The sequence below is a fragment of the Gouania willdenowi genome, chromosome 24 (genome assembly GCF_900634775.1).
Source record: "Gouania willdenowi chromosome 24, fGouWil2.1, whole genome shotgun sequence".
Taxonomy (NCBI): Eukaryota; Metazoa; Chordata; class Actinopteri; order Blenniiformes; family Gobiesocidae; genus Gouania; species Gouania willdenowi.
Window position 1 is genome coordinate 23,278,883 of NC_041066.1, and position 16,073 is coordinate 23,294,955.

General features: G+C 37.4%; 1 protein-coding gene across 5 annotated transcripts in view; it reads right to left on the bottom strand.

Annotated features, from left to right (window-relative positions):
* Nucleotides 1–16,073, bottom strand: part of grm1a (glutamate receptor, metabotropic 1a) — a 39,114-nt gene that overhangs the window by 13,317 nt on the left and 9,724 nt on the right. For all 5 annotated transcript variants that reach the window (XM_028439603.1, XM_028439600.1, XM_028439601.1 and 2 more), the window contains exons 4-5: nucleotides 4,585–4,820; nucleotides 1,731–1,977 (exon numbers count right to left, since the gene is read on the bottom strand). In XM_028439603.1, coding sequence (XP_028295404.1) covers nucleotides 1,731–1,977; nucleotides 4,585–4,820 — 483 coding nt within the window. The remainder of the gene's footprint in view (nucleotides 1–1,730; nucleotides 1,978–4,584; nucleotides 4,821–16,073) is intronic.

Genomic DNA, 16,073 nt, shown 5'->3' on the forward strand with positions numbered 1-16,073 from the left:
GTGGTCATACTTCCTGGCTTGCACAAGGATCCTAGCTGCACTGTTCTGTAGGAGTTGGAGCCTTGGCTGCTCTTTGGCAGGAAGCCCAATAAAAAGAGCGTAACAGTAGTCCAGCCTTGAGGAAACAAAGGCATGGACAAGTTTTTCTGCATCATGAACGGTTAAAAGAGGACGGAGTTTGGCAATATTTTGAGATGAAAAAATGACGTTTTACAAAGGTTTTTGATATGTTGAGAGAACGTTAGCTGAGGGTCGAACCAGACGCCCAGGTTTGTGACTGCAGAGGAGAGATTTATGGTCTGTGGTACGGATGAGGGGTGAGTCTGATGAGATGTGCCAACAAGTATTGCCTCAGTTTTGTTGCTGTTGAGTTGGAGGAAGTTTAACTGCATCCATGCCTTTATCTCCTCAAGGCATGACGTGACTCGTGTCAGCGTTGCAGATGGACTTGGGGCAGTTCGAATATAGAGCTGCGTGTCATCAGCAGAACATTCCATTTTTGCTGACAACGTTACCGAGGGGGAGCACGTATTTTGTGAATAGTATGGGGCCGAGCACCAACCCCTGTGGGACCCCACACGCGACTGGATGTGGCCTGGACTTACACGTCCCTATTTGGACAAACTCGGTTCTGTCAGATAGGTAAAGCCGTACATGACAGTTCAGTGGTGGTGTGGAGATGATCCAGGAGGATGGTACGGTCCACTGTATCAAAAGCTATACTATAAGTATGATTAGTTCCAGCAAGATTCATTTTGTCTTATTTTTTAAAAGTATGTTAAGTTCACCAAAATTTCCTGAAAAACCTTCCTGAAACTGTTACACGAAGGTCAAGTGAAACTTCAAAGGACATTTCGGAGATTTTTGGCTAGCCATTGTGCTACTGAGAAAACTTCCAGTTAACTTCAAAATAAGAGCCCTATTTACAAAAGTGTTAAAAAACTAAAGGAAGACAAGAAGAGATGCTTTTATTTTGAAAAGGGGATGTTTGATTTTTAGTTTGAGTGGCTCTCGGTCTAATTTTGTGCGGCCCACAAAATAAATCCTCAAAAATTGCATTTCGAGAAGTTGGAAAGAATCTAAAGCCCAACATAATACACAAAATAACTCCCAAAACACACAAATCGTGTGATCCGAGGGACAGATTATCAACATCCATGTCAGCATTTAGAAAATTAACCAATCTGAGCATCAACACAGGGAAGAGCATTAAGTTTGTGTTGTCATTTTATGTGTATTTGGTATAATTTATTGTTTAGTTTGATTTTTTGTGGTTGTTTTGGGTAATTTATTTCTCATTTTGTGCTCCCAGTTGTTGTCTTGTGCATTTTTACTGATGTTTTGTGTGTGTTTTTGAAGTCATTGAGTGTATTTTGCTCTCATTTCGCTTGTTTTTTGTTTTTTTGTGCCGATTTGTGTATTTTTGTTGTCATTTTGTGATTTTAGAAGCTTTTTTGTGTGTCTGTTTCCTGTGTTTATGTTGTCAGTTTGTCATTTTATAATTTTTCTCTCATTTGGTGTTGGGTTTTTTTTTTTGCCGTTGTGTGTTTTTGGAGTCATTTTGTACATTTACTTCAAGGGCCACTCAAAATTAGAGCGAGGGCCGCTCGTGGTCCCCGGGCCGCCAGTTGCCCATATCTGCACTACATACTCATTAGTGTGACATTCTGAACACAGACTAATTCTACATTTTTAAATTCCTGATTTGTCCTTTGGTATCAGCTTCTCACCTTCCCGGCGTGTCTCCGTTCTGGTCAAAATAAATGTCCTCCCCTGACACGCCCGTGAACGAGGTCTTGAGCAGGTAGTCCAGCAGCTTGCTGCCATCGATGGGGTCCATGGCCTCGCAGAGTCCCGTCTGTCCCGGACACAGCTCCCTGTGCATGTCGTGGAGGCCGTGCGCCATGGCGTTGATGGCGTTGATGACGAATCCCATCTTACTGTCCTGGACGTAGTTTTCATGCAGACTCTCGTTTCCTGTCCAAGGACAAACAGGTCGTCAGTGACGGGAAAAGTCACACACTGGTACGTTTGAACCAGTGTTCATTTTGATTTAGTTTTGGTCGTAGTCTTTTGAATACAATGTAACTAGTTTAAGTCGACTAAATCTGTTAGTGGTATATTTGAGTGGTTCCCTGTGTACCCAGTGCTGCATTAGTAAATCATCAGGTATCAGAACAAAGACCAGGTGTTGCTTCAGCAGTAGAGGAGAGACAAAAATGTCACAAAATACATTTTTTTTTTTTAAAGATCCGTTTGCTAAGTAAATGAGTCAATAATATCACGTGAACACAAACAACCAATGAACCTAAATGTTTAATAAAAGAATGATGAATCAGCGTTAAAGAAGCACAGATAATCTCTCACTCTGAGTGACAGCTGTCAACATCTGCCACGTTTCAGCACAAAATCACCGCTAATTTAGCCACACAGGGACAATAAACTTTCAGAAGACAAAAACCCACAAATCTAAATATTTACAAACTTTTACACCCATAAGGCCATAACTCATCTAATGAAAAAGCAGCAGAACATTTAAATAAAACACGTCCAAAACAGCCCAAAAAAAAAACATCCATGGAGAACTTTATGTCCTCATAACTTTTTTTTACATATTTCACAGTCGAGGCCTGACTTGTCTTTCATAAACCTAGAGTAGCAGCTCATTAAACTGCCTCTGTCCAAACTTCCCTGGTCCTAATGTCCATATCAGAAGTTTCCCCGTGGTCTCCTTCTCTTCTTTCTGTCCCTGAGTCCTCCTCATGTCCCCCTGTGTCCTGTCTGTGGAGCCAGATTCTCCTGCATTAGCATCATCGCTGCTACTAGCTACGCTAACTGCTGCTGCTCTCCTCCACGATTTCCACATAAACAACCTTTACCTCAGGCTTAGCTTCACTTTTTGGCTTAAAAACCCTTTAAATCCAACAGCCTTTTTCTACTCAATAAAAGACACAGATGTCCAAATATATCACTTCAAACAGTTTTGTTTTATTAGTTGACTGTCCCACCCTAGCTCCCTCTTCCCTGTTCCTTCCCCCCTCTCCAAGGTGAAACACTGCTCTCTCTTTTTATATCTTCCCTCTAATAAAGTGTTTCTTACTCTTATTTTAATATAGTTTTAGTTTACATGTATTTTTTTTTTTTTTTTAATTAAAAACAAAATTAACACTAGTTTGCACCAGATATGATGAATGAAGCATATCAGCATTCAAATAAAACAAACCATGATGGTGCTGAGTGCTTAGTAAGAACAATACATGTGTGTTTGCATTGTGACATCCACATGCACATTAAAAAGCACAATCAAGCCATTTTCTCCAGCGTCTTTAGCCTTGGATTGTGTAACCAGTGTGTGGGCCATTGCTTTGTGCACTGCTGGAGGAGTTCTCTCTCCTAATACTGTACAAACAAACCCAGTGCTTCTCATCTGAGTTTGGCTGACGCAGTTCTCACTCCAGCTGAGAGCCGCAGACTGCCAAGAAGACACCCAACCGTTGGCTTGAAACGTCACAGAAGGTGCTGAAAAGAGCATCAGTCAGACTCGTTTCTGTACTGAAGGAGTCAAACACACACCGAGTGGCAAAAAGACAAGGACGTACCACTTAGGAGATCTTTATAATGTTGTGTTATTTATTCAAATGTGAAATACAAAGTAGGAAATGAATATAAAATGTCTTTTATGATTTGATTAAAAACAATCAAAGCATGGCTTGGTTAATTAAATGTCTTACCATTGATTCCAGGGTTGGGGTCAATTACATTTTTCAGTTACAATTACGTTTTTAATTATCCATGTTCAATTATGCTTATTTTTATCCTCAGAAAGTCAATTACAATTGCGTTCTCTATTACAATTAATCACAATTACTGAGCCTGAAATAAATCACCTAATAAAAGTCAACGTTCCTCTTGTGTTAGCTTTCTGTTAGCATCTCTAATGCTAACTAGTCCTAAATCAGCTGTAAAATACACTAAAAACTATTATCTATCATTTAATTTATTTCCTATGTATTGGTTACATTGTTAGGCTTCCTAATCAATGAAAATATAGGTTTTAATATTTTTGGTGTGGGCGTCTGAGCCATTTTGGGGTCATTATACCCCTAGATTTATATTTTTTAAAAGGTCAAATGTGGGAAAACTTGATATGAAACACATTTTAATTGTTAACTACATATGATTTTTGTTGCAATTAGCACTATATAAATAAAGTTGAATTGAACTGAATGTGTGTAGAACTGTACATAGAACTGTAACATGGTTCCCCAGTTTTGTGTTAAATTATAATTGACAAATTTTATAGAATTTTCATGTCAATTACAATTATAATTTCATTATGAATACCACAGCAACAAATCTTTAAGATTACAATTATAGTTACACCATACTTTTAATTAATTATCAATTACACAAGTACAATTATAATTGAGCCCAACCCGGTTAGAAAGGATATTTGGGAAGAAATAGAAAAAAAAAAGTATTTTCTGTTAATATTTATGAGTATCTGGCCCCTTTTGATCAGATTTTAACCCAAAAGTCTGAATAACAATGAGAGAAACCAGTGTAATGATGATCATCACCTACCAGAGCAGACTTTCTTGTAGTTCTTGTTCTCCTGTGGATGCCCGGGGATACGACACTGGAACCTGTACTGCCAGAACTCAGCGAACCACGGGTTTCTGCTGTTGGTGTCCAGACGAAGCTTCAGGTAGTAGTCGTCAAAAGTCGTGACGACAGCTGACTGCAGCTTCATGGTGATCCCTCCTTCTGCTTCCTGTTCGTATCCCTCCACCACCTCGTAACGGTCGGCCCATCCATCACTGCCAGAAGAGACAACATGGAATACTGATGTTTACTTTGTAAAGATCAAAATAAACAAGAGCGCAAAGCTCTGCCAAGCACCAAAACTCCTCCTTGCCTGATATTGGCAGATACCTGAAAAAGTAATCCTGATCATGGTTCCATGGTTATTCAAAATTTAAAGGCTTGGAAGAAGGCTTACAACTGCCTTTGTCCCTTTTGACACTTTTTCAGACTTTAGCTACCCTTTTGCCAATAAATATCCCTTTTGTCATATATTTTGTCTATTTTTGCAAGTTCTTTAAGACACTTTTATGCAATTTTTGTCCTTTCTTTTATTTTTTTGGCCACTTTTCATCCCGAAAAGCTAACTTTTGCCCAATAAATGTCACTTGTTTCCTTTTTCCCTACATTTAGCCTCTTTTTGTTTCACATTTTTGCCATTTTTCACCATCATTTGCCACATTTTCCACATTTAAGCTACCCTTTGCCATTAAATACCACCTGGTTCCTCTTTATTTTCACATTTTTGTCCAATCTTGACTGCTTTTGACCCATTTTAGTCACTTTATACTCTTTTTGTGCCACGTTTTTGCCACTTTTGGACCATTTTTGGCCGCCTGTTACCATGTCCTCCTCCATCAGATCTTTAGAAAAATTACCAAAAAATTTAGTGGACCGGAATACCGGGATGATGCCTGGTATGCCAGATGATCAGTCCACCCCTCGGTCCAAATATATGAAACCCTCATTTTTTCCCCCACAAATCACGGTGAAATGCACAATCCGGATGCGTATGAAACTTGGTGAGGCAATTGAAAAACCATCCTGACATTAATCAGCCAAATTTCATAAAGATCGGTCAATCATAAACCAAGATATGAAGTTTTTAAATTCCACCAATGATGAGAGACAGGGATTTTTTGCCCGACCGCTGCATTGCATTGTGTTACAAACACATCAAATCATCCCATAAAAGTGATACGAGGCGATATAACGGCTACTAAAAATGGAACTGATTGTGAGCGCTCAGGCTGCGCTGCAGGGAAGTAAACTCTCAACTATCAGCTGAGTCAGCTGTTTCAAACAATCACATGAGCTGCTACGCCACTTTATTTTCATCCGCACTTCTACTCACCACAGAATCAGTCCAGCTAAGACGATAGTCCACTATTTTGCCCGACCGCTGGGTCGCATTGGCTCACAAACACGTCAGATCATCCCATAAAGGCAATACAAGGCTGTGTAACGGTTACTAAAAATGAAACTGATTGTGACCGCTCTTCGGTTTATCAATATACTCAATTAGCTATACACTGAACGTAAATATATTAACTATAATATCAATTTGACGTTGCTATGTTTGTTTTACCTGTGAGGTAGTCTGAGAGGGAGGAGCTCACATTCTCATAGCCTCGGTAGGAGGAGCCAGGATTGTCAGGAGGAGGAGTTTCCGCGATGTGACGTCAAAATGCAAGAAAAATCCTACTCGCTAAAGGAATGTATATCACTTGCAAAACCATTATAAAGTGATTTTTTTGTAATACTGCCCCTTTAATATTCCGATATATTTTCCTACTTTTAATTGTTCATCTGTACACGTCACAGATTGCCTGAATTTCCCCCTTTTAATGATATTCTATAAAGAACTATTAGGTTACTGGTTCAAAACATCGCCTCACAGGAAGGAGATGTGGAAATCTTTGGTTCTCGTTGGGTTCTCCTTTGGAAGGATAAGCAGGACGCTTTAGATTGTCTGTGCTTTTCTAACATCCACACCTAGGCATGAGGCCAAAGTCCTTTAAATAGATCCTGATTTCTAATACAAAGCACAGCCTGTGTTTGGGTTTGGTGTTAAATCAGAGGTGGCTCATTTATCCCACGTTTCTACTGCAATCCACCATCTAACGAGATGGAAATGACTCCAGCGTAGAGGCAGACTTTACACAATCCCCTGAGCATGCTTGTTTGTTTGCTTGTGTTACCCTCGACCATACCAAGTTCATTTGGTCACAGCTGGCCGGCGGTGGGGTGGTGGGGTGGTGGGGTGGGGGCGCGCACTGGAAATCTAATTAACTGATAAACTGCTTTACTTTCATATTCCGGCTCCTCCAAATAAAAGTTTCCAGAGGGATTTCAGAGCCTGACTTTTTGCCAAAATTAATTTTGCTATAGTTTTTTTTTTTTTTTATTGGCTTGTTTATGGGTCAAAAAAGCCTCAAATACAAGGGTTCCATTTTTCCCGCCCTTCAATCTCATCATAGGACACCATTTTCCATTTTCCGTGATTGAATATGCCACATATCTACCCTTCTAAGTTACATACAATAATAAACGGAGTCTAAACCTATGTTTTTGCACATAATTAATGTCATGATATAAATTAAAATAATTATTATGGAGTGGCTGCCATTTTGAAAGTCCAAGATGGCCGCCAGAAAATACAAAATTTGTCTATAATTTTGTTTTTGACTCACTTTTTTTTCTTTTTTTTTACCTCAATAACCTATAGTGTTGTTTAGGTTTTATCTCTAATGATTTCAATTTTTATATTAACAAATTATTAGCTATTATACAATAATTCCACTTGGCTGAAAGTCATTTCTTCACATCCCGTGCTTACAATTAATGTATATAAAATTGAACAATACCTCCATGTTATCAGTTTTAATTGTGATAAGTTGATTTATTTCAGAATGCAGGTTATTACTACTAGTAGATTCAGCTGGTGGATTTATTTATTTAGTTAATTTAGTAGAATGAAGTAGTATTAAGGAACACCTATTCACCATTAATTAGTTGCTTACTGGCTCTTAATTCAGAGTTATTTGGACGCTATTAACACTTGTAATTTTATGTTTTGTTAAGTAAAAACAGACCATATTATTAAGGGACAATAACTATTATTGTGGTTCTACCACTTAATAAAGTGAGATCATAATTTATACACAACAACTTTCTTACTTACTACTAATAATAACCAATAATTCTGAGGTTATTGAGGAAAAACTCATTAGTTAATGGCTTACGGGTTGTATAAAACGGCCATGCAGAATAAGGCATTAATAAGTACTTAATAATTAGTAATAAAGAGCCAATATGTTACTAATTATTATGCTAATAAGGGACTCATTAATGATGTACCATTCATTTTATACAATACACATAATTATTTTTAACATAACTAAGAATATAATTAGTACGAGTAAAACTAAGCCAAAAAAAACAACAATAAAATCAATTTTGGAAACAGAAATGAGCAAAATGACAAACCACACCAGACTAATGTTTCTGCGTATGGAGGCTTTTCTATAACGTACAGTGTGTGTTTGAAATACCTGAGCTATCGACAGCAACACGCCAATTAGGCATCGCCGGGACCGTGGTACCACTGACCTCTAACACAACGTGTTGTGGTGATAGATGGGGATGTGAACACGCTTCACTGGGTCAGGGGCTCTGACCTTTTTTGTCCACAATTACTGCCAGTCAAGAAGCAGAAGACATTCATCCTAATTTGTGAGAATTTATGGAGGAAGGTTACGGAGCGGAACACAGGAGGTAGGGAAGCTTAGCTGTGTACGCTTATATACCTGAGTATAACAGGAAAGGTATACAATAGTGTTTAAATCACGTCTATAACGTTAGATAACGATAGCTTTTTATTCATGAAAAGAAAGTTTATCTACAGGTTTTAGACCCTTAAAAAAATTAATGAAAATAAGAACGCAAACTGTCTACTGTCTATATATTTCTATATATATAGATAGATAATTATTATTCATACTGTTTTTGTTCTGAAAAATCAATGAATTGCCTCTTTGCACATTTTTTAATCTTATTTATTTATTTAGATATTGTGTGTGAATGAAATGTGATTTGCATTGAGGGGGAATTTGCTGAATTTCCATTCCATGTCGTACTTTGTATGATTATGCAATAACAATAAAATTTGGTCCTGCCCTAAAATATACAAGAAATTTTTCTTATTTTTTCCTTCATTTTTTTTCTATTTTTCCCCCATTTTTTTTTCTTTTTTTCTCCCTATTTTTGTTCTTTTTGTTTATTTTTTTTCTCTTCATTTTCTTTCTCATTTCTTTTTCATTTAGTCCAATTTTTCTTCTTTTGTTTTTATTTTGAAAATACATTTCTAGCAGTCATCCACACTAAAAACCAGTGGCTTAATATTTACATATTTACAGTAATGGGAAGAATTACTTTTAAATTAAAACTGCAAGCAGAAAATGGAAACCGTAATCCAAAAATATGGATTCAAAAGTAAGAGAGAAAGGGGGTCCTAGAGCCAAAAAAAAGCATTCCTGTCGTACACGCTAGCAGCTAGCTAAGAGTGTTATTAGCCCGCTCTCACAGGACGTTTATAGATAAAGAAAGAGAAGCTCAGAGATGGAGAAAAGAGGAGGAGCTCTAGCCGTTTCTTCTTCTTCATGAATAATGTAGGCTACGACACTGAGGACACGCTCGCCGTTTCTCACCGTGGAGTTTTGTAATGAAGCAAAATGACGTTTCTGGCTCGTCTCTCTCTGGACAGCACATGGTTGGCACACATTCAACAGCTCATCAAGTCACTGTGGTCACCAGAGAGAGGCTTAATGGGACCACGTCTCATTTAAAGTCACCTTAATGTTCTACTGCTTTACACTTTCTACTAAATGGCCCCAATATTAACGGATTCCTGTCAACGAAGCACCTGTGTAGGAAGGATCAATCATTAGCTAAGATATTAGCGCTAACCGTAGGTGGAGTTTGAGATTCGAGCCGACCACAATGTGTATAACATAAACAATGATGCAAAAATTCTGAGTAACATAATTGATAATGTTGACTACAAAAATGTGCGTCGATTCACAGTTTAATGATGTAAATTCATGATGAAATCAGGCCGGAGTCCACTTTTTGCTGCAGTACCATAACATGAACTGTTGGGTGCAGTGTCGCTTCACCATTTATATCGTGAAGAAGAATTGCACAACAAAAGAAGAACCAACCTAAAGTTTCAAAAGTTTGGGAGCATTTCACTAAGGTCACGTACTAAGGTCACGTACTACGGTCACGTACTACGGTCACGTACTAAGGTCATGTACTAAGGTCACGTACTAAGGTCACGTACTAAGGTCACGTACTAAGGTCACGTACTACGGTCACGTACTAAGGTCACGTACTAAGGTCACGTACTACGGTCACGTACTAAGGTCACGTACTAAGGTCACGTACTAAGGTCACGTACTAAGGTCACATACTACGGTCACGTACTAAGGTCACGTACTACGGTCACGTACTAAGGTCACGTACTACGGTCACGTACTACGGTCACGTACTAAGGTCACGTACTAATGTCACGTACTACGGTCACGTACTAAGGTCACGTACTAAGGTCACGTACTACGGTCACGTACTAAGGTCATGTACTAAGGTCACGTACTACGGTCACGTACTAAGGTCACGTACTAAGGTCACGTACTACGGTCACGTACTACGGTCACGTACTAAGGTCACGTACTACGGTCACGTACTAAGGTCACGTACTAAGGTCACGTACTAATGTCACGTACTACGGTCACGTACTAAGGTCACGTACTAAGGTCACGTACTACGGTCACGTACTAAGGTCACGTACTAAGGTCACGTACTATGGTCACGCACTAAGGTCACGTACTAAGGTCACGTACTACGGTCACGTACTAAGGTCACGTACTAACGTCACGTACCTAGGTCACGTACCTAGGTCACGTACTAAGGTCACGTACTAAGGTCACGTACTAAGGTCACGTACTAAGGTTACGTACTACGGTCACGTACTAAGGTCACGTACTACGGTCACGTACTAAGGTCACGTACTACGGTCACGTACTAAGGTCACGTACTAAGGTCACATACTACGGTCACGTACTAAGGTCACGTACTACGGTCACGTACTACGGTCACGTACTAAGGTCACGTACTAAGGTCACGTACTAAAGTCACGTACTAAGGTCACATACTACGGTCACGTACTACGGTCAGGTACTAAGGTCACGTACTAAAGTCACGTACTAAGGTCACGTACTACGGTCACGTACTACGGTCACGTACTACGGTCACGTACTAAGGTCACGTACTAATGTCACGTACTACGGTCACGTACTAAGGTCACGTACTAAGGTCACGTACTAAGGTCACATACTACGGTCACGTACTACGGTCAGGTACTAAGGTCACGTACTAAATTATCTACAGAGTGTGAAAGCTTGTGTACAGACCACATTAGGTCTGAGTCCATGACCATGAGTTTGATCTTCACATAATATCACACCCTGACTTTAATTAAACACACACAACATGGCGCCGTGTGTTAATCCCATTAAATCATTTTATCACATAACCTCCTGAATGAAGTTATCGTTTATTAATTTTTGGAAAAGTGGCAGAATATTATATTATTACATATTACATGTATTCTGACGACGCACTGGGACAGCGTAGCATTGCCAGCAGCTGGATAATTCATATCAGAATGACTGCGATCATTCTGCAGGATAATCCAGTTCTACATTTGTATATTTATAAAGTAATGAATTAATTGGCAGGGCAGAGATTTAATCACTCGCTCTGCCTCCCCTGAGAAGGAATGAGAAGAATTACTTTAAAAAAGAGGACGAGGAGGGAAGTAAAATCAGATTTCTGTTGCTGGGTGTAATAGTTTAGTAAAATAATCTGTTATTCTATTTAAAATGTCTATAATAAGGTGTAGATTAGCGTTTCCAAAATGGGGGTACGTGTTACCCTAGAGGTAACAAATGAAAGCATTAAAAATATTGGGTTTTATAATGTTTATCTTTAGATAAAAAAAACTATAATTATACTAGAAAATACCAGCAACTCACAACAAACAACAACAAAAACACACAAAATAAGAGAAATATATAGTGAATAATAAAAGGAGCAGACAAACAACAACAAACTACACAAAATTACGCCAAAATCGCGCACACAGAAAAATACTTACTGTCGCCAGCAACACACAAAACGACAACAAAGACACACAATAAATGAAAGAAAAATACACAAGATCACTACAAAATAAACAAAAATAACAGAGAAACAACCAAATGACACCAAAAACACACACTGATAGAATAATTTAAATAATACCAATAACACAAAACAAAAACACACTAAATGAAAGAAAAACACACAAGATCGCTACAAAATACAGACAAAATAACAGCAAAAACAGCAAAAACACAAATTGATAGAATAATTTAAATAATATACCAATAACAAGCAAAAACAACAACAAAAACACACAAAATAAAAGAAAAATACACTGAATAATAAAAAGAACAGAAAAACAACAATAAAATACACAAAATGACACCAAAAACGTGCTAAATACTTTTTCATTCCACTTATTTACAAATGAGATTCTTTAAAATGTGTTTTTATCACTCATTCATTCCATCATAACGATCTATAGTTGTTTTATTACAGTAAAATGGAGTTATTGTTTGGAGTTGTGATAATAAACAATCACTGCAGTAGTAGAATGAATTATTGCTAAAGGTAGTCCCACAGAGCATAAAGATATTAAAATATGCTGATATGACAACTGTTGTGGTGGTGGCGGAGCCCCCACTCTGTGAAACGGGAGCAGCTGATGGCTTGTTTCGCTACACGGAGGCTCACTGGGAATGCTGGGGAATCTTTAAAAGCCCATCTAGGCCACTTTTATTTATTCATCGTGCTCCAGTTGGAGTTGGGAGATCAAGTGTCCTCAACGCTGACAGAGACGCTGCCGGATAAAATCCTTGTTCTGTTTTTACCACCGAGACCATTCAAATGCACAATAAACAACATCAATCTGCAGTTTTAACAGAAATCCTTTTGTGGTTGGTCAATTCCATTTAATAGAACAAAGATTCCACTTGTAAAGTACTTCAAATATTCTTTTTTTGTAAACAAACTAAACCAGAAACTAAACAATGGTAAAGAAATTTACCAGAAAACATTAAAGCAAAGGCCTGGAATTGATATAGTGTCACCTGAAATGTCTCGTAATTGATTTAAATTACATATATATATACTATAAATATAGGTAGCCATTGTATAAAAGTGATTAATTATCAATCAGAAGAACAATATGATTACAATAATCACTAATAAATAACATTTGTATTTTTTCTCCTCCTTGTGCATCAATATTAGCAAATTTATTTTACCACAAAAAGCTGTTTATGTCTTTGCTTTTACACTTTAAATACAATAATAATAATCTCAGAGGTTATTTAATAGGGCTAGGACAATATTTTTTCACAATACTTGGGTGACAATTCAATATATATTGCGACTCAATAGTAATATAACTATATATACATATATGTTGTATCTACACATCAGTCATAATCCAAAAAAACAATGTACATTACAAGTCAGTAACCTGTGACCACATACTTTAAACTGCATATATATATATATATATATATATATATACAGTATATGTAACCATAATAATTAGAAAAAATATTCCGGGGAGAAATATTGCTTTTTAATATCTTAAAAAAAAAATGTGATATATCATGAATCGATGATATTTCCCCCATTTGTTTCATAAAAACAAAAATTCATTCCCTTCACTTTGGTCCAGTTACATTGATTGAATGGTGATCAAACCAATCACAGAGAGACATTTGACGAAGCCGTTGTTCAGAGAAGGTAAACAAAGAGTTAACAGTGTTGAGTAAAGTGTAAGTATGAGTAACAAGTGGCAAAAAATGACCCAAAAGTGGCAAGAAAAGAGTGAAAAGTGACTAAAATGGGCCAAAAAACAGTCAAGAGTGGCAAACAATTGTGAAAAAGGGAGACGACGTAACATTTAACAAGACGGGAAGCTTTTCAAAAACTTTGACAGCTCACAGCTTTCTGTGCACCTCGGAGTCATTCTCCATTAATGACTCACACCATGTCATTAGCCAAACTCTCGTCTCAGGGTCCATTTTGTCAAGAATCAAGAAGTGTTCAAAATGGGACCCTGGCCAAGACCGTGTGCGTTAATCACGCAAAAAACAAACAAAACAAACCAGAGTTACATGTGGAAAAGCATCTCATGCAAATGATGTTTGGTGAAAGTGGCATTAGACGAGGAGACGAAGCGAATACTGCTAATTGCATGAGAGCGAGCAAATGAGTGGGTGGATTCACTTCATCCTGCCATTCATAAACTATCGGCGCCGCACAGCAGAGTGAGCGATGACAAAAGATACGCAGCGCTAAATGCACGTCTGGATTTCAAAAACGGCAAAGGCTACATGTCACGATACGCCTCCAAACACTCATATTCTAAAACAAATGCTTTATTTAACTGAATAGATGGAAATTAACATTCAAGAGCTCGATGACATCGCCCAAGGGGAAGTCTTAGCTAAAACACACACACACACACACACACACACACACACTCCCATTCACGTCAGATAGCAACATTTCACACTAAGACATTTAAATCCACCATGTGAAAAGTATCCAGTGAGTCTTTTCATCAGTTCACGCTTTGACATTTATCTTTATCATGGAGGTCAAACATGAAGAAGCCTCAGTTTTCAGATAGATTATTGATAGGAGGCGTTTCATGTTCCCTTTTATACATTAGAGCATGTGTCAAACTGATGGCCCAGGGGCCAAATCCGGCCCTTTGGAGCATCCACTTTGGCCCGCAGGAGAAAGTAAAAGTGACAGAAACATGTGTGAATGAAACTCAATAATATTTGCAGGTGCTCACAGTTTTCCTGGTGCTTAAATTGCACAATTGCAGTCATTTTCAATGTTGAACTGTCGAAAAAAGTCAAAATTCTTAAATTTTCCTCAATTTATGAGATAATATTTCACTTAATTAAACAGGAATTGGTACAAAATTGAGGAAATTTAAAGTCAATATCTTGTTGGGACCGATATATGTCACTTATTGCTTAGATGTGGTCGGTTTCTTACATATTTAGTATTTTATGTATAAGTATAAGTGTAAACAAGGGGACAATAATGTTGAAACTACTCATTTTCCTGCATAAAATCTGTGGCCCCTCTCGAAAACAAACTTGTCCATATTTGGCCCCTGAACTAAAATGAGTTTTACACACCGCAGCATTAGAGCAATTATTCTCAAGCTTTTTGCTTAGAAAACTATTTCAAAACATCTATAGATCATAATAATTGAATGAATGAGTGATAATACACACTTTATAGAATCTCACTTTATAGTTATTTAGTGTCGTGGTTTTTAGACATTTGGTGTGTTTTTTAATCCATTTAGTCTATTTTCACGTCACCATGGCAATTTTTTTTTGTTGTGTTTTAAAAATTATATGTTTTTGTTATATTTTTTGTGCTATTGTTGTCATTTTGTGTAATTTTGTTGGCATTTTGTGTGTCTTTGAAGTCCTTTTGTATACGTTGTTGTTTTGTGTCATTTTGTGTGTTTAACTTATTGTTTAGTGTATCTTTTGTGTGTTGAACTTATTGTTTAGTGTATCTTTTGTGTTATTTTGTGTGTTTAACTTATTGTTTAGTGTATCTTTTGTGTCATGTTTCATATAGTTATGAATTACATTTTTGTTTTGCAGGCCAAATGAAATCAGACCGAGAGCCACACGTCTGCTTTAAATCATGTCGAACACTTGAGGAAAATGTTACTTTACCTCCATAAAAACTGAAATAAAGATTCAAAATGAGCATAAATGTTTGTTTGTGTTAAAAGGAGTAAAACAACGTGTGAGCTGATTGGCTGAATGGTGACTGACAGCAGAGAGTGAAAGTCAAGAGGCTGTAAAAGTGGATGTATAAGTGTTGTTGAGTGGAGCCTGGGGTTCAGGGATGAAGAAGACCACCTGGTCCTCGTCTGAAGAGCAGAAAAAGAGGCTCTCGGATTGAAATCTCTCATAAAAGCCAAAGCTTTTTATACCTGTGGCGTGTGTTGCCAGTGAGGGATTTTCACCTTCTGTCTGTGTGAGACAGAAAAACCCTAAAACTCACAGACTCTAAGATGTGCTGAATGTAAAAACTCCCTCACTGTTTCATAGCCGACATATTTTAAACATTTCACATTTCTTCTGAAACAGCATGTTTTACATCACTGTTAAAAATGTGCACACATGAAAATAAATTTAAATCTTAACTTTAAATCTAAATGTAAAAGTCAAATATAAATGTAGAATCTAAATCTTAATTTTATATCTAAATCTTAATGTTAAATCTAAATGTAAAAGTCAAATAAAAATATTGAATCT